The 27,822-nt window shown below is 41.3% G+C and overlaps 1 protein-coding gene across 8 annotated transcripts; it reads left to right on the forward strand.

The window, feature by feature from the left end:
* Positions 1-182: 182 nt before the first annotated feature.
* Positions 183-27,373, forward strand: LOC124056400 (AMP deaminase 2-like). 8 transcript variants are annotated; one of them, XM_046383797.1, is made up of 19 exons: positions 183-502; positions 891-953; positions 19,175-19,305; positions 19,632-19,762; positions 20,277-20,345; positions 22,238-22,349; positions 22,436-22,622; positions 22,998-23,139; positions 23,227-23,316; positions 23,420-23,549; positions 23,675-23,869; positions 24,002-24,133; positions 24,223-24,386; positions 24,590-24,716; positions 24,806-24,969; positions 25,076-25,196; positions 25,767-25,940; positions 26,095-26,205; positions 26,769-27,373. In XM_046383797.1, the coding sequence occupies exons 2-19, from the start codon at positions 944-946 to the stop codon at positions 26,982-26,984; spliced, it is 2,406 nt and encodes an 801-aa protein (XP_046239753.1). In that variant the 5' UTR covers positions 183-502; positions 891-943; the 3' UTR covers positions 26,985-27,373. The 8 variants fall into 8 exon arrangements, with proteins under 8 accessions (XP_046239753.1, XP_046239752.1, XP_046239754.1 ...); XM_046383796.1 differs by having other exon boundaries at positions 183-485; positions 890-953; XM_046383798.1 differs by having other exon boundaries at positions 183-364.
* The last annotated feature ends 449 nt before the right edge of the window (positions 27,374-27,822 follow it).

The following is a 27,822-nucleotide window of genomic DNA, read 5'->3' on the forward strand; positions in this document are numbered from 1 at the left end:
GTCGCCCCTCTACTCTGTCACAAATATCTTAATATGTACATCACCTTAACGTTGCAGCTGGTCAGAGGGGGGCGTTTTAACCGCAGAGGGGTATTTTTACATTGTGGTACTGAAACATTAAAGAAAAACACAGAGCCGCTTAAAAGATCCGAACATTTCCTCATCTCCTGGGTTTGGTGAAAACTAGGAAGTCAGCACAATCACAACCACAAGTTTAATCTCCCCCTCGCAAGCGTGGCTTGTGATTGAACAGTAGCAGTGAAGATTGAAGTTTTGCTGCCTCTTAAATTCAACGAAACTCAAACGAGGTTCCTGGAGACAGACGGACCCATTGGAACACCCCTTTGGCGTCTGTCTGTTTATGGTATGTTTAATCTGGCGACCTTTGAACCCCGCCACACTCAAAGCGGGTAAAACTTCGTCCTTCTGTTGAGGAAACTGCTTTTACGTCGAAAATAAAAAGGCACCTGGTCTAGTCGAGCAACGACGAGGACTACCCCTGGTAACTAAGTATTTGTTAAGTGTTTTGTCGTTACGCTAACAGCCATTCACCGACGAGAAGTAACGGAAGCAGCGGTTAACTTAATAAACATAAACTGGCGTCTTGTGTTTAATAATAACTGGGTACCAGACGTGAAACTAACCAAAACTAACTAAGTGTGGCTCGTTGTAACATTATAAACCGTGAGCTAGCGAAAAGCACGTTTTACCTTTAGCTATGCAAGGCTTTCATTTCATTAATTATTACAGTGAGCGTTAATCGTATTGTTAATAGATAACCAAGTTGTCCAGGTCTTAGTGCATCTTGATAGCTTATCAGCTGGCGAGCTATAGGCCCGTCTGCGCCTCAGTTTAACACGGCGTCTCACTTTGCTGTGTGTTTTGTGCAGGTTATTTCCTGTCTCGAGCTCAGTTACTGCTGCTGCCAAGCTGCTTCTCAACAATGTCAGGTGGTAAGTCGACAAGTGCATGTCAGTGTCAACTCAGTGTTGTACGTACGGGTGCGGGTTTAACCAAAAAAAAACCCCTAAAGTTAACTTACCTTACCTTTTTAGTTTTGCATATTTTGTCTTTATATGCCTCTGCCTTCAATTAAGGGGAAAATGTAATTACTTGGCCTACATATTACTATGTTTGTCATAAAAATACAAACGTTTTTAGATCAGTGCTATGTATGTTTGAAAATACATGGGTAGTGTGCAGAAGTAGTGCATTTGGAGACTGCTCTGCCTGGGTAGCAATTACATGGTGACTATGAAGTGACTGAGATGGCATCATAATCCCAGCTATGGTATGAATGCACTCTACTAATACCTATTCAGTTCAGTGATGTCTTGTGGTGGTGATTGGCTTTTGTTTACAACAAAGATTTGAAACAATGTCCTTAAGTGTGACAGACTGACTTTGCACAATCTGCTTTTTCATTTATGGTCATCAAACATTGGAATATGCTTCCAGCTGAGCTGAAAATGTGTTATCTATGTTGCAAATAAAGTGTATATTACAAAACCAGTCATGTTAACATTAAATTGTTTATGATTTGGACTTTATTCTTGATGAATTTTAACTTTATAGTTGTTTTTTTCCCTCTTTTTTTCAGTGGATGGATGTGCATGCTTGTATTTATATGCTCAAGTGTAGATGTACCTGCATACATATTAGTGGGACAGAAACTACGCACTATGCGTTGCTTTTAATGTCTGGTGGTAGTGTCTGTGCATCTGCCAGGGGACCGTGGGTGGAAATTAGCTAGTAATTAAATCTGGCATAAATCATCTTTTCTCATTTTGAGATCAGTGTTTTTGTGCACGGTCCTTGCTCAAAAAAGAATGATAAAACAAAGTTGGAAAAAAAAAGAGTGTAAACACAAATATCCAGTGCTGTTAAAATACCATGGCTCTTATTTTGTGAAATGCTAAAAAAAAAAAACTTTCCTCATGAATAGGTTTGGCAACATCAGCCATTGGATGCAAGAACCTTTAATCTACTGACAGAAGATTGAGTCGTGTTCACTTTGATTTGTTTGATAGCATTTTACATTTCACGTTTCCTGTCAGAGGCTGTAATATGTGGAAAGAGAGAACACAGTGTTTTCTTTTTGTCGTGCAAACAAAATGCTGAATTCCATGAGCTTTGCTCTGAAGGACTGTAAAAAAAAAAAAAAAGATCCCCCAGCAGCCAGTGATATGCACAGTGGTCTCATACGGGTTTTGACTAAGCAGCAAAGAGCAAAGCAAAGAAGGATTAATAAGAGCTATCAGACTAACTGTTCCTCCTGTTTCCAGGTAAGGACTTGAGAATGTGAGTAATATGGTTTTGTTAAAATGTGTTTTCATGGGGGTTAGTTAAGATTTTTGTTTCAGACAAAAATAGGCCTTCGTTTTTTAGCCTTTGCTGCTGCACCAGATGGTGTGTCGGCCCTCTCAAAAACTGGGTCAGATATCAGAGAAAGCCAGGGAGGCACCCTGAAACAAGATTTTTATTTGGGAAAGATAAACCTTGACATCTTCCATGTTTGTCAGTCACCCACTGACTTGAAGCATGTTTTGGCCCACCTCATTTAAAGCGGTTTAATTTTAGGTATTTGATTGCTCTGTAGGTTTATTCTTAAGTCTTCATGGCATAGTTTGTGACTAGAGTTTAGTTCATTATATATGTTAATACCAGAAGCCATTGTGAGCATAATCCTGTAGCTGCAGAGTCAATTCAGCTCTCCTATGAAGTGTTTAAGTGTAATTAGGTGGATGATGGTGGAGGAAATGAATGAATGAATGGATGAATGAGTGAGTGTTTGGCAGTGTGTCACCATTGCTGAAGAGGTAATGGACAGCAACAGTACTGAAACTGTCTTTATAACAAGTGCTGTGTCTGATTATTTTGTTCTATACTGGGAGTAAGTTTAATGCCTGTAATGTTGTAATTTTGATAAACTGAGGCTGCTTTTGTGGCAGTCGTGTGCCCAGCAGGAACAAACATGCTTTTGTCTATCTGCAAAAAACTTTCGTTCCACTAGATGGGGATCTTTACTCTTTTTTTCTTTTTCTAGCTCTTTGACTCTGACCAAAATACAACATAGGCTCAACATTAGCTGGCCAGTTAATCAATTGTCAGTGTTGTGCAGGTTCAGCTGATGCGATGCAGTTTTTGAATGTGACATGAAAAATTCAGAATCTTTTCTGAACCATTTTGCTTAGTGTATGCCCTGAGGTCTCAAGAAAGGCTTGTCATTTTGAAAAGCCAAATTATAGCTGACTTGATCACATGTAAAGATGTGTTCATGTGTAGTCTGTCTGATTTACGCAAGTGTTATCTAAGAAAATCTTTAGCTTTGTAGTTAATAAAGACTTTTAAATAAAGTTTTATTTGACACTTTTACACTATTTTACTTAATTTCCCTCTGGATCATTTCTATCTATCCATTTATCTTGATTGATGTCTATGCCCGCAGCATGAGGTGTCAATAAAGCAAAGTTTAAAAAAAGCAAAGTGTCAAAAAAAAACCAACAACTTTATTTGTTTTACTTGTTTTGGAAGGTCATGTGGTTATTGCACTTTAAATCATAAAAGTGCATAGTAATAATTAATTCTTCTAAACTACATGAGGCGCAGGAAGTTGTCTCGTCATGGCTTGCGTTACTGGCCCTTGTTGGGCATTGGTTGTCACTATTTATAATACTTCATATCAGGCGGTCCTGTGCTGTGTGTGTTTAAGCGGTCTGTCTACCCTCAGAATTTTCCAGCAGAGAAGATTGAGAGTTCATTGGTCAGCTTACACACTAAGCTGGTTTCTGTGCTTATCCAGTCTGACCACTCAGTATCTTTGACTTTTTTTTGTCACCTGCTGTTCATCTGGATCTGCTGTGTTTGTGTTTTTGTTTTCTCTCTTGCTCGGTTAAATATGCTTCCTCATGATATACAGCGTTTCTAATTGCTATTTTTAGACGAGTGGAAAAAACTTTTGTCCTTCACTCACCTTGCCGCTCAGCTGGCGGGTTGTAGTCGGTCTCCAGGCTTCCTGGCTGTCATGCTAGTTACACACTTTGATCTGCAATGCCCTCCTCGGTGGCTGTTTTTCCCTGCGTTGGCTACAGGAAGCTCATTCCTTGGTTGCTAGGGCAACCGAGGAGGATGGCCCCCAGTAGGAGTGGGGGAAGCCTTGGGCTGCCTTTGAGCTCGTCGTTTTGCAGTGTGCCTGTGGACCTGCTGTGGGCCGGGAGGAGGAGCCATCTCTGTAGAGGAGCCGGCCCAGTATGGCTCCTGCCGCCCAGCTGCCCCACCATGAGACAGAGCACCAGCATTAGAGCTAGTGCACCTCTCTCCCTCTGCTGGCCACTGCACAACTCTGACTCACTCTGCTCCAGTAGAAACAGGAGCACAGGCGGCAAGATGTCATCCTCCACCAGCAGCGATGGACAAGGGAAGCCTAAATCTAAATCCCCATTTCGCAAGAGGGGGAGCCTGCAGAGCACCACCAGCCCTGGTGAGTGTGGGTGAGGGGAGCGTCCCATAGAAAGAATGAGTGAACTCTCAGCTGTTACATGAAGGTGAAGGCAGAGGAGTACAAAGATGCTTGTGCAGTGGCATTTAAGAATTCATGTAGCTCACCAGAGATGCAGAATGCAGCAGCTGTAGGTTGTTGCTCAGTTTTGTTTTGTATCAGTTGTTCTGGTTGCATTTGTGTGAAGCCAGCTGTTGTATTATATTTGGCATTCAGTGTGCATGCTGCTTTTTGCGGAACCGGACAATTCACTACAAGGAACATCTGAAGTAAACTAGAGCTGCAGTGGAGTTAATCTTTTGATAATTGTAATTTTTTTTATTAATTGGTTAATTGTTTAGTTTTAGAAGATATGGACATAAACACACCGCATGTCCTGCACAAAAAACAGTTAAAACAGCAACTTTGTAATTGTACAAAAGAGAAAAAATTTGCAGCTCTAAACCAAACGATTTGTTTGTTTGTTTTGTTTTTTTATACCGCTGCAGTTTATAAATTAATAAGTACCTTAATAAAATAAAGGCATTATAACACGGCCAATTTCAGCATATTAAAATATAAATCTGATTTTGCTTTAACTGATTTTATTGTCACATTGCGTGCCGATGAAACAGCTGTATAGGAAAAACCTTTTTAGAGCGTTCCTTATACATAACAGTTATGTGTTAGATATACTCTTAAAGAAGTACCCTATATGGGCCCCTGGGCCCTCCCCTGGTAGTAGTTATCTCATCAGCTTGGGTTAGACAGACAAGTGAGATTGTTTTATCTTGCAGCTTCACCTCTCTCATCACCATGACTCTCCCAAACTGTTTGGCTAAGTTCTGTTGATCATTTGGAGAAAAAGAAACATATGATATTCTTTGTTACAACTAAAGATTACTGAATTTCATCCTCATATTAAATTTCAATTAGATTCCACCGTTTGTCTCTCCCATATGATGACTATAATGAACCTCCTCTGGACCTTTCAGTCAAAATTGGATGAGTTGCAACAAAGATTGTGTCACAATGACTAAACAACTCAGTCTCAAATGCAGCTCTATAGCTATAGTTATTGACATTAATGTTTTAATTGGACATTGTTAGCACAGGTCTTTTTTAAATTGCTGTTACTGTAGTGTCAATGCATAAGGGTTTCATTTACTTTTTGGTGTGATGGGATTTAGACCAAATGATCGTAGCCCTATGATTACCTTTGAAGTTGATGCTAACTGGTCTCTGTGGGGAGAAACTAGACCAGCAATTTATCTGTGGAGCAATTAAATTGCTTTATTGATTTCATTTGAAGCTGCTCGCTCAGTGTGCCATAGCACAGCACAAATGCCGAGTGTTTGGAGGGATGCAGATCTCAAGCAGTAATTCAAGATGACACGCACTGTATTTGCTGAGGAAGCCTGTCTTTGCTGCAGTAATAAATAACTTAGAGGTCTCTCCATCCATGCAGTCATTTAAGTCCTCTCAATTAGCCGCCTGGCTGAGCCCCCTGCATCCATCATAAGGCCACCTTATGTAGGCCACCTATTACAGTACCTCCATCTGACCACGCCAGTCTGTTAGCATTGCCAAATTACTGCTGCAGGAAAAACCCACTGTAGCGTCATCTTGAGCAGCTGGTGTTTTATCCACGTCACAAACCCAAGTCTGTAAAATTTCCTGTGTTGCTTCTTGTAGCAAAACCAGAATTAGCTTTTCCTTCACTGGTTCTTTCCTTATAAGTCTCTTGGAAGTATAGTTTGTTTTTTGTTTTTGTTTTTCCCAAAGAAATTCTTATCACCAGCATTTTAGATTTGAGGCAGCACTCTTATGTAAGTATTGGTGCTTTTTCTGCTGGTAGAAACATTGATTACTCAGTCAGTCAGTGTTCTCATCTGGAGGATTTCTGTCTGTGCCTGCAGGCTGCTCTCACCCATTGGACCTCCATTGCGTCACATGAAGCAGAATATTCAATGTCCTAGCTTTTGCAGCCAAAGCTACATGGTGTGATATATAGAGGTTATTAAAGTATCTGCCAGAGAGGTGGAGACAATTCCTCTCTCCAGCACTGCTGCACTTTCTGTCGCGTGCCTATCTGATACAGAGGCTCTTACCCAGGGCTCAACAACAAGGATTGCCTGCTTTCCTGTGGCACGTAGAATGTTAGCTAGTAAATCTAGCAGATTACCGGCCTCATTGGGCAAGTGGTAAAAAGAAATTTGACATTTCTTTTTTTTATTCCGAACTGATGATTCAAGTATCCTAGAACTGAACCATCTCGTTTCCTTAACATCTCTGTTAAGAGTTGCACACGCACAGTACGGATCAGGCGGGTAAAAGCGTGTGTGAAACAAAGCGAACATTTCAGTTATCCTAGAATGTAGTGGGTAAGTTCAGTCGTTAAATTAAGTTGAGGATGCGAGTGAATCTCCAACTGTGTGTAACACATTTTTCCACCAGTTTGAGAGCAAGAGGGATACGATTAAACATAACAATAAACTTTAGTCTTTGTTGTTATTTGACCTTTTTCTTTACCTACAGCCTGTCTGGTAGCCTTGTTGCAACAGATTTTCTTTGTTTCTTTCAAGTTGCGTCGTCAACTCAATAACATTTGCTAAGTACTGTGATCCCTGTCTCATTGCCTGGATTTCCAGCCGTGGACCTCTGTGCTCTGTATCATACTAGATAATGTATAGAGGATCTCTGGATTCCATTATTTGGGGAACAGTTTCAATTTGACTGATCTGGTCACATTAGTCTATTTGCTTCCTACTCACTGTACATTTTGCTCCATGCTGCAGTTGACAGGCTGTTGTATTCCCGTGTACCACTCCAGCCTTCCCGTGTTCCGGTTCATTATTTATCAGATCTACTGTTCCTGTCGTGGCACTTCTCTTATGGCTTCTCTATCTCATGACTTGCTGAGTCATGTGAGCTCTGTTCTGTTACCCACCCCTGGGAGCTTTGTTACACTCCTTATTGGATCTTTAGACCACTATAGACTTTAACCTGCCCAAACCCCCGTGCCCCCGCCCACCTCACCTCACCTCACCCACGTGCTGCACAGCAGGCAGAACAATGTGGCAAGCAAACACCAGTAGTCTCTGCCCAGGGCCCCATAACCTCACAGTTGTGGCTGTGGGTGTTGAAGCATATTGTAGGTGTTACTTCATCCTGCTGTAACGGTGTCAGTGGTGTTTTTTTATCTTTGCTTCGGAGAGACGGAGAGCAGATCTCAGTGACGCTACATAACAGCAGTAAAGTTTAGACCAGTGAGGGAACCACCGAAGACACTCTTGGGACTAAGGGCAACTACAAGGTATGGCAGTAATGACTTTTGTTTCACAAAACAACCCATGTTTGAACTCATTTATGCCTGTGTGTGCATATGGAGATTTTTACTTTGGTAAAATTTTCTGATGAACTAATTTTCTACAGTACATTGTAGTAATGCGTTAAATAAGTACAGCTCTGCACTTTTCCGTCTCACCACTAGAGGAAGTCTTGCTCTCTGGTGCAAATGTGTTTTGTAAAGTCAGACCATCAGTTTTAAACAAGTGGCTGCTTGTCAGTGTCTGGGGTCTTTGGCTGTTCTGCAGTCAGACATGACTGAGTACCAGTCTACTCTGTGTTTGGGTGGAAAATTCCATGGCTTTCTTTTGCTATGAATAGTTCAGTTGCTTCCATGTGTCAGAGGAAGTGTGTCAGTTCTGGAAAAAGGATTTTGGAGAACCAGTAACCAAGGGCTTGGAGGCTATAATGCCAACAGGTGGGCCTTTTGTTGCTGGGGGTGAATAGATAACCAGCAGAGCCTCAGTAGCTGTCCCCTTAACACAACATTGTGTCATTGGGCACATCATATCTCACAGGAGTGATTTGCAGTCTGACAGGCGGTACTTATACACATGGGTATGATGGGTTATATTTCATCACAGAAGTACAGTTAAGCTTTGGTCTGTCTCTGCTGTCAGTGTGCTTCCTAATGAACATCTCTTTCATTTAATCCACCTCATGTAATCACAGATGAACCAGCGGCAGTTGGTGTTTGGCTCCTGCCTAGCTTGTTCTTGTCCTGCGACCTCAGACAGTCAGTGCGCTGATCGACCACCTCTCCCCTGCTCAGCTAATGATCTCCTGGCTCATATTCTTACTTAGTTCAGGAATCCGTGCACATGCACGAGCCTCCACACTAATGCGGGCTAAAAAAAATGTCCACATGCATTCACATACATCAGTTTGCTGACCAGGAAAGGGCGCTGAGAATAAACCAAACATCCTTTGCTGGTGGTAGATGCTTATCAGACCACATAAATGTTCTTTCTTTATAAAGCATAAATGATTAGCGGATTAATCAAACAGCTGGTCCACTGAAAATAGAGTAGCAGCTGTTTTCACAACTGATTAGTCCTTTCAATCTTTGTTTCTCATTTAAAATGCTGATCAACCTTTGGTTTCAGCCTGTCAAATATCATTGCTAATTCAATATCTTTGGGTCTTAGACTGTTGGTCTTAAGATATTAACTTGGGTTCTGAGAAATTGTGATGCACAATAGTGAAACAACAGTTGCATGGTGAATGTGCAACAAAGTCTCTAAAAGCTCACAGTGTGGTAAAAGCACCTAATCTTTAAGTTAACCTTAAAACAGGCTTTCTAGCAATTATGATATCCTGTCATCGCAGCTCTTCCGGACAAACAAGACACTAAATCAAAGCAAGAATGTTGAGTCAGCCAACAGAGTGACCCAACGTAAAGATAGCAGTAATGAGGTGCGTGCATACATGTGAGTCTGTATCGAAGTTCACACAAACAGGACTCGTTTTATCAGAAGCCCCCTCACTTAGCCATGTCAGTGAAGCAACAGTCTTTTTATTGCCTCCAACTTCGGTGTCAGGAATGGGATGTTAACCTCACAGTGTCCAGAAAGTGTTGAGAGTACTACATGTTGTCAGTGTCAAGTGGTACAGTCCTCCTCTTTGCTATATTCAGATATGATGAGAGCTGCACTGACAGGGGAGGCAAGGGCTCTGGTGACCGGACATGGTTGGAGTGTGTGTGACTGTCAGTGTGTCTATGCACTGGCTCTGTACATGTATGTGTGTGTGTGTGTGTGTGTGTAGATATATATATATATATATATACATATATATATATATATATATATATATATATATATATATATATATATATATATATATATATATATATATATATATATATATATATATATATATATATATATATATGGAGCTACGCAGTTAGTGTTTTTGTGTGTGAGCGGCTGCAGGGACGATTTATTGTTTTGAGAACTTGCCTGATGGAGATACCACAACATCAGTTTGAATGCTGGGAAGCCAAGAGTATTTTGTTGGAATGTTTGTCCTCTTTTATTCTCGTGGGAATTTATTGCAGGGTTAGAGATTCGGTTTGCTTGACAACAGCCTGAGCGATAATGCCAGCTTGTGTTCCTCAGGGAAAAAGGGAGTGAAAAATGATGCACGACTACTCCCCTGCGCTGTTGATTAGTCTCTAGGGAAGAAGATGTGTTGAGCACAACATGGTAATAGCAGGAAAGTTCAAGCTGCGGTTGAAATTAAAAACAAAACCTCAGACTCATTTTGAGAGATGTTGTTTCAAGAAAATTTGTCTGGCAAACTTCCCAGACTGCTTTGAATTTACTTACAAGAACAGGCTTATCATTTACCCTATAGACAGGATGCTATTTTAATCTTTAAGTCATTGTCGCATATAAATAATCTTGTTTTATGATGCAGTTGTACTTTGCAGCATCAGAGTTTACTTTGCTGTAATTCTTTATTGAATGGGGAGTTTCCAGTGTGGCTACCATTAGACAAAATCAAATTAGCATGTTTACATGCTGGATGCTCGAGCTGTTGATTGACTGTGTGTAATACTGTACATCGTATGTGTAGAAAACTACTTAGTTATCTTTTTTCCCCCCACAGTGCCAGGCTCTCCCAAACATTTTTAAGCTTCACATACTACAAAATGTACACCACAAGTTTTCATGGAATGGCCAGGCCAAAAAAATTAAAATCATGATGTATTTAATTGCAATCAGGAGACACAAATTGTGATCTTTTTCTAAGTGGGGAAAGCCCTGTCTGTGCTGGATTGAAAATATTTCACAGAATACATTACCCCGTTTCTAGGAGGCTATTTGAGATTTCAGTATTTTAAGTATACTTAATTCTCCAAATTATTTTACTCATAAACCACCTTGATGCTCTGCTCTGTTGCCTTTCTCTTGCAGCCCCCCAACAAAACAAAAACAACTCACATTTTGTTTTTTTCACCTACTGTTCTGTTTTCACAACAGCAGGTGCAGCTGCGTGTGGAGGAGGCTTGTTGTTGATGACGTAGCCTGTTGAAACGATCGAAACCAACATTGTTTGGCACAAACCAGGTGCAATATCAAGCTTTTACAAGACAACAGCACAAGTAGGCCCAACGTTAAACAGGAGAGGTGTCACCGCAGCCAGTGCACTTACAGGAGAGTCGTAATACCAGAAGAATACGAACAGTTGTCAGGAGGCTGAGGGAGTCAACTCGTCAACAAGTCTGCTCGTCAGTCGATCACAGACGGTGTTGTTCTCTCAGACAGATAGAAAAATACAAATAAAAACTGCTAAAATAGATTTTCAAATATAGTTAATAGACCTGAGTGACCTGCCCAAGTAAAGTCTGTATGGGAAACACTGTAAAGTATGAGGACATTACTACAATATATATTTATATACAAATCTGACATTAATGACAGGTACGCTTGCACACAGTTTTTGAGGGAACTCAGCTGGTCTACATACACAGAAGATCTGGTTAGTTCTCCAAGATGTTTGGAACAACCTACCAGCCGAGTTCCTTCAAAAACTGCTGTTTTGAAGGCAAAGGGTGGTTGATATATATATATTTCTTCTTTTCAAAAACCTTGAGTGGTTGGTAGGTTGATTGTGGTAAGTATCTATGATATTTTTATTGCCCTGTTGAAATTCCTTTGAAATCTTAGTATGCCTCTTTTATAAACGGCTGGGAATATGCCTGACTAGCATGAGTGAGTTCATCTTATTCCTCACATTTTGGCCAACTTCATCAATCATGCAACTTTGGATAGAGGAATTACAATATCTGTGATGTTTCTGAGCTACTTAATGCCCATGGATCATGTTTTCAGATTAAAGAGACCCACAGGTCTTACCTTGTAGCATCTTAAAGCCTTGGTCCATACAGCTGCCTGTCTGGCATACAAGGTCAGTGCACTCTAATGAGTTTGGATGTGGCAGCATTAAAGTTGAAAAACAAAATTTCACTTGTCAGACAAGCAGAACAGTGTTGTCATCATAGTTTCCTCTGAGTCTTGTGGGCTGTACATTATTGGCCTGACTGTAGTTGCTGCTGGCTCATTTGTATGTAATGGTATTGCACAAAAATGAGGATCTGTCCAGAATTCAGTACCTCGTGTGGTTTGTGTCTCCCTTTTGTGTGTCTTTCGTGCTGATGTTTGAGTGTGTTTCTGTGTGCCTATATTTGTTTGACTGTCACCTGGAAAATTCCATGAGGATCTTTGCTCTAAGTGTTGCTTTGAAAATTCACAAAAACTGGTACTTCAGTAGAGGCCTAGCAGATTTTCCTTTTACACTGTAAAATATAGTAAAGAAGCCTTCCTTGTGCCGTGCAGCAGTCATGTGAGAGGGGAAGGAAACCACCTCCCAAGACATCATGTGATCGCTCGAGAGAGAATGACATGGCATGCAGTATGTAAATGAGCCTGCTTGTGATTTAACATAAAAGCAATTGCATGAGTTCAGTCATATGAACAGAGACCACACTTCACACACTGGATATAAACATCTGACTATTGTATTGGACGAATGAAGTCTTTTCCAAATAGTTCTGTTTAAATCTTTTTTTTAATTTAGATTTTATCTTTTGGAATGGGAAAATTGCCTTGCAGCATACATAGCAAAGACACATGAACACTGACTCACTGTAATAATATAATAAAAATGGACAGAATTAATAAATAAGGTCAAATTAAAGAGAAAAAACAAGTCGGGCAATGTTACAGTAGCTGAATACAGTGCAAATAAACTGACAGAGTGTATATTAAGTGATTTTATTACATGCACAAAGGATAAATGTTTTACTTTCTGTGCAGTAAAATATGTCTTTAATTGTATTTGTGAAATAAAATAAAGGTGGCAGTACTGAGGTGATTGAAGCAGTGCATTCATGAATAAGAGGAGGGATGTAGAGAGGAAGTGGGAGTGGCCAGGGATACAGGGCCTCCTCCATTTTACAGCACAATAGAGCCTGAAGTGGTTCACCCTGGTCCCTCCCCTGTTTTGCCACGTGGTCTGTTCCAACTCAGTATTTAAATCCGGGAGCTTGAAGGCTGTGCTGTTCATGGACTGAAAACCGGTGTAATCCAGGAAGCAATTGAGAGACAGAGGCAGGGAGAGAGAGAGAAACAGAGGGAAAAAAAATCTGCTCTGCCAGCACACTGGAGGTGGCGACAGTTGCAACAGGGGCAGCAAAGAAAAGAGAACAAGAGGGGGAATCGTGTGATCCCGGTGTTAGAGCAGAGAGAGAGAGAGAGAGAACATATCTTGCGTGTCTCTTTTTCTCCCTTTGCTGTCATTCTCTCTCTCTCTTCCACTGTGCCAGTGGGGGAGGGTACATCGGCCGTCCCAGGCCTAGTTACATGTCCCAGCATCTCGCAAGAGCTCAGACAAGACCACTGCAACCGTAACGGAGACTGTGAGAACAGGACAAGGCAGGGAGCTAGAGGTACTGTAACCTATGCAGCACCACATATACTGTAGAGCCTGTTCTTATGAATACTGTGTTACTAGAAGTTTCAGCGGTTCTGTGTCATGCATGGTACTTATCACTTCAAAAATACTGCACAAGAGAGCTTACAGTGACTGATGAGGTGCTAGTAAACACAGTTGTCGTGTCCTGGAATAAGCTTACAGCATTCAGACAGTGTGAGGAAAAATGATGCAGTCATATTGGCCCATTAGATTCTTGTGTGTGTGCTGAAGAAAACAGTATGTTTACAATATATGGCACACATTCTACAAGAGTGTGCAGTAAATCAGAAAGGCAGCTGCAGCTGAGTTTCAGTTGCTGAAAATGGAGAAAAAAAAAATAAATGTATTATTTGGACTTTTTTGTCTTCATTAACAGTGTGCCTGTCAGGCAGAACTGCTAGGGTGTCGGTTTTAAAAGTCCACCCGAACACATTTTTGATGTTTTTTTTTTTTAAAGAACAGCTGTTTTGTATGTTGGTATACATGGTGGTGGGGACTTAGGGAAAGATGCAGAGTAGCAGTAAAGGTAAATGTCTCTCACCACAGTAGTGAGTGTAGTTCTGCTGGGTTTTATGCATGTGTTACAATCTATTTTTGTCTCTCCTGCAGGCCTTCAATAAGTTATCTTTGAAAGAAAAAGATTCCCCAGCTGTTTACAAAGTGAATGTGCAGGAAGCAGATTTCAGTTCATCCCCCCCATGTTTGTTCCCTTGCACCCAGCATGCGGAGTACTGATAATATATTTCTGAGACGGAGACCTGAAGTAGAGGTTTGTTCTCATCTGTGGTTGCTAAGGAACATCTGAAGCGTGTGTCATCACTCTCTCTCTCTCTCTCTCTCTCTCTCACTCAGAGAATGAAGTGGAATCTGTAAAGGAAAGCATAAATGTGTCAAGACACCAGAGCCACAACTGCAGAAGACCAAAATATAATCCAAAACAAATTACGCTTCTCTCTGACACACACACACACACAAGTGTAGTTTTTATGCTGTAAACAGTTTCTGTATTTCTAAGATGCCCATCATGCATTGGTGCTGCGTGACATCCCTGACAACATATGACTTTTAGCTTTGTAGCAGACAAAAACCTGCCATGTGTTTTCATTGGGGATATTATAAGTTGACAGCCAGTTTGATATTGATACATACGGGCTGATTGTGTTGGAGTTTACATGTCTGAATAATACATGTACAGACTCATGGTCAGCTGTGTAACAATAAGTAGAGCTTGGCAATATTAGCATCGCCTACTGGCTTTCAGTTAAATCATAGTGCAATGACACATGTTGTTTACATATCTTTTTTGTCAAAGATAATAATATAGTATAAACTGTAACAAATAAGGTTGTGATAGAGTTATCAGTTATAGTGCTGTACCTCTTGCAATACTCGGTTTTATATGCTTCTGATCCAAGCATACATGATGATTCTTTAGTTATTTTTCACCATCTTGGATCTTGATCAGCTTGGACCACTAGAGGCAGATCCCCTCCCCTCACATTTCACTGTTGGGCAGAGGGTCATGTGGGGAGGTGGCTGCCTCTTTCACTAGTTGTTAATGATCGTATGATCGGTTTGATAAGAAAGCGGAGGCAAACAAATGCTGCCCTGTATATTTTAGAAGAGACTGGTATGTGCACCATAAAGTAAGAACAAACTGAGACAGACACTGTGGCCTGTTTGGTGGAGTTAGACCGATGGTGCTAGACGCACATCTGAGTACAAGGAGTTGTGTCAGGCTGTGTTTAATTTTAAAAGGTAAACATTTACAGAAAGTGAGAAGTAAGCACTGTTTGCTTAATGCAGTAGAAATAGATAATTTTCACTGTAGCTAGTCAGAAGAAAACACACCTGCTAAACAGGTAATGCAAACGACAGAAAAAAAAGAAAAGAAAAAAGATACCTGTCCATGAGCATTGGCTCCTCGCCTATTAGTCACAGTCCCAGCAGAAATCCAATCCTGTAACTGTTAGTTTTTTGGATTAGACAAAAAAAGGAACCATCAATTATCTATTGTATACAAACTGAAACTCTTAGTCAGCCCATGATGACAAAAGGGAGTTGCTCGCTGGCATTGTCACAGTGGAGCAAAAATATAGAACATGGTGTGCTGCAATGTGTAACCTGTGTCTCATGGGGTGAGGCTGTGCAAGGCCAGATGTGGTCTAGCTGGTCAAAATGCCAGCTACCCTGGGTGTTGTTCCTGTGGTGAAATCTGCCTCTTTTAACATTAAACTGAGAGTAGTTGTCTAACAGCAGGGTCTGTTTTTAGCACGGTGCCACACAATTATTTGGTGATTTTAATTAGTAAGCATACACTGTTTACTTGACAGATATGCTCGCTTACAATTGATACACATCTAGTAATTAAACTGTGAGATGACTGGCTCCTCTCCTCTCCACAGTGGCTACTAAATCTCGTTAATTTTCTGGATATTATAACGTTCTGGGCATACCACAATGTTTTGTGTGACCACTACAGTGTATGAACTAGAATGGCACTGCCAGAACTAGTTAGCTGCTGCTTTTGACCTGAGGGACAGGCAAGATGAGACGAGCTGAAGGGACTGTATTGATCTTTACGGAGCAGAGGCAGCTCCACAGATTCTAGATGACTTTCTCTCTGGTTGGGTTCAAAATAGCATGTGGGTTATGGAAATGGGTTGCGTGCAGACTCCGGTCCCACGGATGCAAGAGTAAGCTGAGATGGAGAGCTTTGTCAGTATTACTCTATGGGCTAAGGAATTAACTCACAAGAAGACAGAGGGGCATTTCATTGCACAATAGATGAGACACACTCACTGAGATACACTTGTTTAAGGTTACGATAGATTTCTAAGCTTCCCAATCAGTATGTTTCTTCACACTGATTTGGGGGAAAAATGGTTTATGTCAAGGGTTTGCATAAAAATTACCCCAAAAAAGGAAATGGGGGGTGTCCCATGTTGACCAACAGTCTCTTTCACAAATGAATTCAGATTAAATGTACTTCTCGCATGGAACAAGCCCACATTCTACTGTGGTTGGACTCCCTCATGACTCAGACATTTCTGTTTATTGTTCAAAGATTTATAGATAACATTGTCAAGACAAATTAACAAATTAACATTAATTATTTATCTAGTGGCTCTTTGGACAGACTCTATTAAGATTTTTCTAATGACCCTTAGATGAATGAATCAAACAGGTCTTTATGACTAATTCAAGGCATTTTTGAACTTTTCCATCATAAGCTTCTGTTGTAGTTTTCATGGTTGGCTCTTGGCTGTGGTTTTGTAGTCTTTCCATGTCGCTTGGTTGATTTTTGAAAAAGGTGCCACAGTGAAGGGCACAGTTTCTCCCTGTTTTGTCATGTTTGCTTGTATACGTGTGTGACTGTTTGTGACCCCTCCATTAGCATGATGTCACTGAGATAAATAGAGTTGGGGGTGCTGGATTAAGAGACATCTGTGGTGGAAAGGCCAGAGGATTACATAGATACTATACTGGGGTGACTGTGCGTGTGTGTGTGTAGTTGGAGTGATTTTTTTTTTTTTTTTTTGTACATGTGACAAGTCCTTGCCACACATGTGTGCTCTGCATATGCTCTGATAAATTGGTCTGGTCGGTATGACGAAGTTATATTTTATATTTGTGTAATTTGTCAGAAATAAGCTGCCACTTCAGTTGAAAAATTGTTTGCCTTTGTATATGATTATGATGTTATGCTCTGCCTCAAAAATCCAGTGGCTATAAAGATATTTACTTTTGTTCAAGCATTTTTATTAAGCCCTTGATGTGATTGTCACCACGTGGTTCAGCTGTAACTCACATCGTTTAAAGCATCCTTGTGCGGTATTGAGATGCCAGCTGACACTGTCATGCCAGTGTTAGTATATTATGGAGAGTCACCCTGTGTTTGTTTCCAACTCCACAGCCTTGGAAGCAGACAGCAGATGGCTAGCAGAGACTAATTTTCGCAAGCCAGACACAGCACCAATAATGCAACAATTATAGAGGAGAGTGAGCGCACCACTCCCAAAGCCCGAGATTTATTATGAGTGAGTGAATTACTCTGTGTGCGCATAACTATGGTACTCCGTTAATTACTGTTCTCTTTAGCTTAAATACATGCCTGTTTTTAGAAAGTACACAAGAATCAGTAAATTTGATGTTCCTCAGTGTACCTCAGTCAAAGGTATTTGGTCTCTTGCTAGTTCTCCTCTGTTGTGTTCAGTTGAGTTTGGAGTGGGGCTGGCGTCATCTGTTTCCAGCAGGTCTGGAGTGGGGAAATGACTCTGTGTCATTCTCAGGTGTGTGTATGCACAAGTCATTGTGTTTCACGAGAGTTAGGGTTGTTCATTTTCAAGTGCGTGCATGCCAATGTGTGATTGAAGTGACACAGTATCTGCTGGTACAGCTGTCTTTCCTTAAGCCGGCTTCTGTTCGTGAACATTTTACAAGGGTTTTCGTGCTTTGTCAGATTGCAGTCACAGCCACCGTCACCAGAGCTTCATGGTTATCTGCATTTGTTTAACTTCTGGCTGACAGTTAAGCACTTACAGCTGATGTCTTTGTGTTTGATGTCCTCAGAGTAGAAACAAGAAAATGGGTTGATGGTTTCCTTTGGCTGAAAGAAGGAAACAATCAGTTTTAGCTTTAGTCTTCGGCCAGAAGAACTGTCGATCTTGAAGACACTGATTTTCTCCTGATCGCTTGTCTTTGCTTGTTGTAAACTGTGTCCAGTGTCGTGCACACGTACTCTGAAGCAAAACAATCTTTGGCGGCTAAAATCACAGTTTTCCCCATTGAAGGCACCATGTGTTGCAATCTTTGGTTAACCAACTGAAAATTGCTTCCTATTTTTGTCTAGCTAGTGTTGTTTGTTTTTACATGTGTCTATCTCTGCTTTCAACAGACTGGTGTATGGAGAATATTCGTAGGGAGATTGACATCATCAGTACTGGATTAGCTGTGAACCTGTAAAGCAACCAGATGGTCCATGTGTACCCGAACCCCCCCATTAGTCCTGCAACACATTGCACGTGATGTTGTATGCCGTGAAGACACCAAGTTATACATGTGTTGATGTGTTTGCAGAAGGGTCTTATGGATTGTAAATTTTCTGTCAGAGCTGTTTTAATATAAAATGTGTCATTGTACACTACTGGCCTTATCAAAGCAACAAATTCTTTGTAAAAATAAACACAACACAGTATTTTTTTTTAACTTGACTGACCGCTTGACTGACATTTTACTTAAGCAAATGGATCTGTGTGATGTACTAAAGCAAAAGAAAAATATAGCACAAGCTTTGTTTAACTTTCTAAGTTACTTTAAAGAAAAGAAACAACATTGTGAGCTTTGACATTGTGAGTACAACCCTTAAATGATGAGAGGTATGGTTCAAGATAGATTGCTTAATTGCATGGTTCCACATGCAGAAAACTAAACCATAGTGCTATCTCTGGAGAATGTGCTGTTCAGCAGACCTTGCAAAAGTATTCTTACTTGAAATCTTACGTAGCAGGGAAAATGTGTGTAGATGACAGAACAATTGACTTGCTTGCCAGTTACCTTTTACAAGAAGATCTGTCTTACATTAAATAATTTTCAGGCAGTCATAATTCAACAGTTAGAACTCATGTAAAATGACAATGTGACAGACGTATTTTCTTAATACAGACGTTTTAAATGTTGAACTGCTTTCTGGCTTTTCAGCTTACTGCTGGATTATGGCTGTTTTGTGTCTGAACGTGTAAAGGTTGCATTCAGAGGGTCACTTTTTGCTGTTTGTTATTCGTTAACTGTAATCCATCTCTGCCTTCACTGGACACAGGACCTAATAGAAAACACTGACTAATCATCACACTCTGTGTCTGCCTGCAGACCTGTACAGTGCATCCGTGCCCAAGCCCCTCAAGCCCCAGAGATCTCTTCCTGGGACGCCTGTTTCTATCAAACACTACCCAATTGACCTGCGGAGATCCATGGAGGAAAAGTACAAAGAGATTGCTGAGGTAAAAATTCCTCTGATACTATGATAGACTGATAATATTGCTTCACAGTAAGTCTCAGTGGTTTCTGCCCAGACAATAATTTCAGCCTCTACTATCTTAAGAGGTTACGACAAGACTGACTGAATAATGCTCTAAACCTGTGCAGGAACGACAGAAACAATGTCATCATTTGTTTTATTTCAAATCAAATCACTTGCTTTAGCTTTACTTGAAGGTAAATGTGATAGGGTGGATTTATGTGAGCCTCAGAGTCTGCCATATGTTCTTAAATGGACCTGTTTGCCTGTTTCATGACACTATAAATGAGATAAGTTCTGTTTGCGTAGGAGCTGTTCACACGCAGCATGACAGAAAGCGAGATGCGAAGTGCTCCTTATGAGTTCCCAGAGGACAGCCCCATCGAACAGCTGGAAGAGCGACGGCACCGCCTAGAGAGGCAAATCAGCCAGGAGATTAAGTGAGGAAACGCAAACACAGCGCGCGCACACACACACACACACACACACAAACACACAAACACAAAGTCAGTTAAATAAACTCTTTACATGGCCTCGGACAGATACAGCTCTCCCGTGTCCCTGCCTGTCACACACAGTCTTGCTTTCACCCATGCATATATGTATATCAGCTTCAAACATGCCAGTAACCTCAGCAATAAGCTAACTGGGCTGGCTAGCACAACCCCTGCAGACTCCTGTTTGCCAATCAGGGTGTACCACTACTAACTGATGATATTTTTCTGTCAATCTCATTCATCACTTAATACTGAACATGCTTTGTGTGTGTATGTATGTATGAATGTATGTGTGTGTTTGTGAGAGAGGGGGTGCTTTTGCAGATATTTGGTCTTGTTTCCTTTCTGTGCTTTATTTCTTCTCACTACTTCTGATGCCCTATCCGCCCCCCCCCTCCACCCCACCCTACACCTGCCTTGCCTACACTTATCCTGTGCCGTTGCAAATCACCCCAAGGCTTGAGCCAGAGATCTTGCTCCGTGCCAAACAGGACTTCATGAAAATCGACAGTGCTCCAGATCTAGAGTGAGTGGGATCTATTCCAGTATGTATGTTTTTTTGTGATGATTTTCTCATTGGTTGTTTATTGTCTTTCAATTCATCTCTAGTCTTCTTCTACTTAAATTAGTATTGCAGCATTTATCCATACTATATTCTTATCTCTATCTAGTCTGCAGTGATTAGGAACTCTGGACTCCTCCAGAATGACTGACAGGGGTTATCAGCATATGGAGATAGACCACATTCTCCCCCTGCTGGTGACTTGGTAGATGTACAATGTGCAAACGGATACCTGGGTTCTTTTGCTTATTACTATCTGTCAGAACAACAAGACAAAAACAAATGGCGGCTTGGCACTGCCAAATTTTTTATATTATTATTGAGCAGCCAACATCGATAAATTAAATATTTGGTACAAGGGCTCTGCCAATGGGAAAGGCCCAAGCTGGTTTGCTATGGAACAACAAGCGTGTTCACCAGCCTCGTTAGCGTCTATGTTGTGTGATTCACTACCACTGGTTGTGGAGAATCACATGGACAACCCCATTGTGAGAGGCCCTTTACACATATGGACTCAATGGCGTAAACACTTTGGCCATGTGCATGCTTTGGTGTCCATGTCTCTTTCTTCACACTCTCTTATTAAACCCTCGCTGATAGATGCAGCTTTTCAGATCTGGTCAGGGAAGGGAGTAAACTGTATGGGAGACCTTTTCATCGATGGATAATTTGGTATCTTCGAATACTTTGTTAAAGCATATAATTTACCAAAGTCTCATTTCTTTAGATACACACAAAGAATACACACATCCCCATTTTGTGTTAGACGTAGACTCATACAGTTTAAAGTAGTCAACCATAGTCACCTCTGTAGAGCCAAATTGGGCCAGACATATCCTGGCTTAGATCCAAATTGCATCCAAGCCATCGAGCCCCTACCACTCTAGGACATATGTTCCGGACATGTCCAAAACTAGGTACACTATGGACTGAAATTTGGCGGTCAAAGGTGAAATGCAATTACTATTGAAAGTGGTGCTACATAATCGGAGAAAACAGTGAAAAACTGCTGTTTTGCTCACAAAGTACAACATCTGGAATGCACCAGACCACGAAACACTCTGCTTGTGGGTGACATACTGCAAGTTGGGCAGTATCTTGTTTGCTTGTTCAATTCCAAGCAGGCACAAAATGGCTGCCTTGTCACAAACTTTCATACTAATGTTACAGTTAAACAGTACACTATGTTTGTGAACAGATTTGGTGAGAAACAGACAATGCAGTAACAGGATATTGATCATATTCTGTCATTCTATTTTGAGGCAAGAAACAATATGGAGGCCGTCTGGTTCTCATTTGTTCCTGAAAACATTTGAGGAGAGAAGAATAGGCTGTGGTGTAACAGAACCTTCCATATCTGATCAACACGTCCTAGTTTTGACAGTTCGAGTTTCACTCTCTATTCTCTTTGTGATTTAAGTTCAGCTCACTGAGACCCCAAGCACCGCACCACTGAAATCCTGTGGAGAGATTCAAAGATTGCAGTTCACAAATAATCTGCTTGATGGGATACAAACTGTGACACTTAATGTATCCAAAGCTGCAATATTCAAGAGGACTTTAGGTTGTAATCACAGGTTGTAGTACTTATATGAAATACTGAATAAGAGTCTAAATATCTCTGTAAATTTAATATTATTTTTTGTGCATAAAAAAAATTACCCTGTTTATGGAGTTTTGTGTTGGAGTTTCCCAAACCCATAATTTCAATCAAAAAACTTCTTTCCGGTGCTACTCTTCTCCTTACATTTACTTTTATGCCCACATATTTTCCATCTCTGCGTCCTTCTTATCCTACTTCTGCCTACCTTTCTCTTTTTTAACCTCTCCTTCTTTATGTCCTTGCGTCCTTTCAGGTTAATCAAGGAGAAGAGTGTGGACACCGTTGACGATGGCATTAAGGAGCGGGAAATGCCAATAGAGAAGGAGTACCAACGGGTCTCAATATCTGGAGAGGAAAAGTGCGGGGTGAGGTGCCTTTTTTTTCATCAGCAATTTAAACTTAAACTCCGGGAAGTTAAATTCTATTCACACCAAAATTGATGTCTTCACAGGTGCCCTTCACTGATCTTGTAGATGCAGCAAAGTGTGTGGTGAAGGCATTATTCATTCGGGAGAAGTACATAAACCGATCTATGCAGAATTTTTGTAAGACCACGGCTCACGCCCTGCACGAGCTCGGGATGAAGCCTCTGGATCTGAAGGTCTATGACGACATACCAGAGACCCCTGTTGATGCTGGTATGACATTCACACACCAAAAACAAGCTCTTCTGCAGTTGGGAAGAAATAGCAATTAGAAAGTGTAAATAAAAAAGGACAACACATTCCTCACTTTTGTACCGAGTCAGTGATACCGTCACTTATTACTAATGAACCTGTTGACCCGTGGAATGATCCAAACAGGTGTGTGTTCAGCGTTTCACAACTTCCCCAGTCTTTTATTGCTCCTGTTCCAGCTTGTTTGAAATGGCTGGCTGACATCAAATTCACAATAAGCATATATTTCTAAAAATTTATGAAGTTGATGAGGTAAAGCATTTTTTGTGCTATTTCTTAAAAAAAAAATACATATTTTTTGTCATAATGTCACTTAACTATTTTACATATTCCCAGATGCCCCGGTCCACCCACCTGTTTCAGAGACACACCCCTATGACAATCAGGATCCCAAGAATATGCCTGCAGACACAGGATATGGTTGCAAGATGGTGGATGGAGTAGTTCATGTTTACACCAAGAAGAACAACATGGAAAAGTATGTGTTTGTAACTGCAGAATGACTTGTTAATTTAAAAAAAAAAGAGTCTAACTGTTTAAACTTTGATACTGTTCTCCTTTTCAGAAGTACCGAACTGGACCTTCCCTATCCTGACCTGAAGGAGTATATTGCTGACATGAATGTTATGATGGCCCTCATTATAAACGGACCAGTGTGAGTGTATATTTGATGCCATCATTGTTCAGTTGTCATCGTTTTGTAGCTGTGTGTGGTTATTTTAAATGAAATATGTGTTTCCTGTGGATGGTGTTTACAGGAAGTCTTTCTGCTACCGCCGCCTGCAGTACCTGAGCTCTAAATTCCAGATGCACATCCTCCTGAATGAGATGAAGGAGCTGGCAGCTCAGAAGAAAGTCCCGCACAGAGACTTCTACAACATACGAAAGGTAAGAGCTAACCAGTGGGATGTGCCGTAGCATAACATTCAGGAATGATAGCAGCAAGCTGTGGTGGTGTAGAGCCAGGACTGAACTTAACTTAACTAACTTATTCTGCTCTGTCGTAACTCCAGGTGGACACACACATACATGCATCATCCTGCATGAATCAGAAGCACCTGCTCCGATTCATCAAGAGAGCCATGAAGAAATACCCCGAGGAGATTGTTCACGTTGAGCACGGCCGTGGGCAGACCCTCAAGGAGGTGTTTGAGAGCATGAACCTGACTGCCTTCGACCTGAGTGTGGACACCCTCGACATGCACGCTGTGAGGAATGGGAGCAGCTTTTTAACTCTTATCTCGCTAAAAGTGTTTTGCGAGATTGTGTGCGAAGGAATGCTGTGAAATATGTTTGGCTTAGATATAAATGAGTGTTGACTGGTTTCGTTTACTTGTCAGGACCGTAATACGTTCCATCGCTTTGACAAGTTCAATGCCAAATACAACCCCATCGGAGAGTCCATCCTCAGAGAGATCTTCATCAAGACTGACAACTATATTGAAGGAAAATACTTTGCACACATAATCAAGGTACGAAATCACTCATATGTACGTACATGGTGCCTAGTTTATCAACACATACAGTGAAACATTGATGTCTCCTGCTGCGATGTGTCCAGGAGGTGATGTCTGACTTGGAGGAGAGTAAGTACCAGAACTCGGAGCTACGCCTGTCCATCTATGGTCGCTCCAGAGACGAATGGGATAAGCTGGCTCAGTGGGCTGTTAAACATCGAGTGTACTCTGATAATGTGCGCTGGCTCATCCAGGTGCCCCGTCTGTTGTGAGTACTCCCCTTATTGCTATATGCAGCGTTTATCCTCTAGATTTTAAAGTGATTGGTTATAAAAAAGTATAACTAACTTGTTAATTTGTGAAGACATGGATATTTAGCGTCTAGAGTTGCACAGTTAAACTACTTTAGAAATTAATTGTTGCTGCAAAAAAATCTCAACAAATATTGTTGTTTAATTACCACCTCTACAGCGACGTGTACCACACAAAGAAACAGCTGGCTAATTTCCAGGAGATGTTAGAGAATATCTTCATGCCTCTGTTTGAAGCCACAATGAACCCCCGCAGTCATCCTGAGCTGCACCTCTTCCTGGAGCATGTGAGTCTCGCTTCACAAGAAATCCAAGCTATCCTGATGGTTCATCATGAGACAGACTGATGACAGATTGTTTTTTTTTTTGTTGCTAGGTGGTGGGCTTCGACAGCGTGGACGATGAGTCCAAACCTGAGCACCACATTTTCAATCTTGACAGTCCACTGCCACCTAACTGGACAGAAGAAGACAACCCACCCTACTCTTACTACCTCTACTACACCTATGCCAACATGACCGTGCTCAACCACCTGCGAAGGTCTGGCTGGACAGTTTTAGAATCCTCACATCTGTTTATTTAAACCCATACCTTCAAAAGAAACACATGATGATGTTGTTTTTGAAAATCCATTTGTCTGACTCAGGCGACGAGGCTTCCACACGTTTGTGCTGCGACCTCACTGTGGGGAAGCCGGGCCGATCCACCACCTGGTGTCAGGTTTCATGTTATCAGAGAACATCTCCCATGGGCTGCTGCTCAGAAAGGTAAGCGATGTTCTTATGTTCTTGAAATGTTCTGACAAACGCTGTGTGATGCTCAAAAAGCTGTAGGTCTGAAAGGTAGAAAAAAAAGTGTCAACATGTTTGACCATGTGTGTACAAACTTCTCCACACACCTTCTTCTTCTCTGTGTCCTGTATACTTCAAACATTCAGGATCTCCACTATTGAACTCCATCACTATTTTCATTAACAACTGTTTTGGACTACATTATACTTTGGGCAGCATGAGGAGATATACAAATTATTGTCAAGTAATTTGACAATTGATAAATTGTTTCAGTTCTTTTTCAAGCAAAATTTTTTTCCAGTTCCAGCATCTTAAATGTTTTCATTGGACAAGAGAAGCAATCTGAAGACAATGGCAGTTTGAGCTCTGTGAAATTGTGATGAGCACTCTTTAAAAACTTTCTGATACATTATAAACATATTATAACTGTTTGGTTGCAGCCCTGCTTTTACGACATCTGAGACAAAGATGTACTCACATTTATACGTTCTGGTTTGTGTGTCTTTGTCTCTCACACACTCTCTCTCTCTGTTTGATATCCATCAGGCCCCAGTGCTGCAGTATCTTTACTACCTTGCTCAGATTGGCATCGCCATGTCACCACTGAGTAACAACAGTCTGTTCCTCAGCTACCATCGCAACCCGCTGCCCGAGTATCTGTCCAGGGGCCTCATGGTCTCTCTGTCCACTGATGATCCTCTTCAGTTCCACTTCACCAAGGTCAGTATCAAGGAGGTTTTTTGTGAATCTACACATGAATTACATTTAAGGTACAAACTGCAAAAGTGATGATGCTGACATGACTTTTCTGTGTGTGTGTGTGTGTGTGTGTGTGTGTGTGTGTGTGTGTGTGTGTGTGTGTGTATTGGTCCAGGAGCCTCTGATGGAGGAGTACAGCATTGCTACTCAGGTGTGGAAACTGAGTTCCTGTGACATGTGTGAGCTGGCAAGAAACAGTGTCCTCATGAGTGGGTTTTCACACAAGGTAAACTAGCTCTTCTCCTTTTGTGCACTTAATCAGGCAATCTACTGTAATTCAGTACAACAACTCTGCCATAAACTATTGAGTTAAAAATTATGGAGTTTAAAATGTTCAGCTTTTGTCAGAAATGTGGTCATCGTTTAAAGGTTGGCTGGAACTGGACTGTTGGACGGTTTCTGTTTTGTCCTTCCTGTTTACTTACATGGGAGGGGCAGAATATTGGAAACACTTCTGAATATAATGCAGTCCACGATTGTGACCTCAGTTCTAAAACATATTATTTAACAAACACCCCTGTGATGATATAAAACAAATTGAATGTTGCAGGCTTCGCACTTGATGGCAACAGCTATATTAGATTGGATCAGAGAGAACAGGTGTACCTAATAAAGTGGCCACTGTGTATAGTTTGTCTCTGTACGTGGCACGGTCTACATTGTTCTCTCTGTTGTGCCCATCAGACACATTAGTAGTAAAGGGAATTGAAAATTTCCATCAGGTGTTAGTCAGATAATTTGTTTTCATGTGTTTGAGCTTCACACTCAGGTAGCTTCTCTTCCTTCCAGGCCAAAAGCTACTGGCTGGGCCCCAGTTATTGTAAGGAGGGTCCCTTGAGCAACGACATCCGCCGCACCAACGTCCCCGACATCCGCGTGGCGTACCGCAGCGAGACGCTCTCCGAGGAGCTTCAACTCATCACTCAGGCTGTGCGCACCGAAGAGCTGGACACCATAGATGAGGAGGACGCTCTATCCATGGGGCCTCTCCCGGGAGGACGCTGAAATCCCAATCACCTGGATGTGTCCTGTAAAATCCCCAACCCCCATGCTCCACCCAGAATAACACTGAAGAGCAAGATGTGATCATAATTTTGTCTTTCATCCTACATAGAGCATAAACACCATGTGCCATCGCCACAGAAGTACGCCGCACACTGACAGCTACACGGCTACCAGAAAGCCAGCGATACAGTTCTGCGCACAGCCCTTCAGCTTCATTGTTCTTTTGTGTCAGGGCTTCCCCCAGCTCCTGTTGTATAACCTCTGCCTCTGTTGTTCTCTGTGAAATGTTTACTCCCTGTATGAAGGTTAGCGGACATGACCAGCACCAGGGTTTTTAGTGAATGAAAAGCATGGAAACCCGCAGCACTTTCTTTATTTCTAGGTATATGAGTTCCAGCCAAAGCCATCAGATGATCCCTGTGATTTTTTTTTTTTTCTTTTATTCAGTGATATGTTTTATTTCACTACGGTTATTACATTGCACGTAAGTACCTCTGTGGTATCTGTGTACCACAGAAAGAACCAGCAGCAAACCTGCTCTGTTCCTTGCTTTTCTTCCACTACAGTCATGCTGCTTCAAATGAATACATCTAGCACCTTCATTATACAAAGTTATAGTGATGATCTACAGGTACAGTTTTATTAAAATAATACAGCTGAGTTATTCATGAAGGTTTAAGCTACTTCGGGGCAGCTTAAAGCTTGGAGATATACAATTACTGAATCGGAGCATCCTATAACAAGAGAGGATAGCATCACTTTGAATGTTGCAGCACTGAATGTCAGCCATGCATGGTGCTTGGCATGGTTTCAGATCCTTTATTTTCCTAATTGCACA

The sequence above is a fragment of the Scatophagus argus genome, chromosome 3 (genome assembly GCF_020382885.2).
Source record: "Scatophagus argus isolate fScaArg1 chromosome 3, fScaArg1.pri, whole genome shotgun sequence".
NCBI lineage: Eukaryota > Metazoa > Chordata > Actinopteri > Scatophagidae > Scatophagus > Scatophagus argus.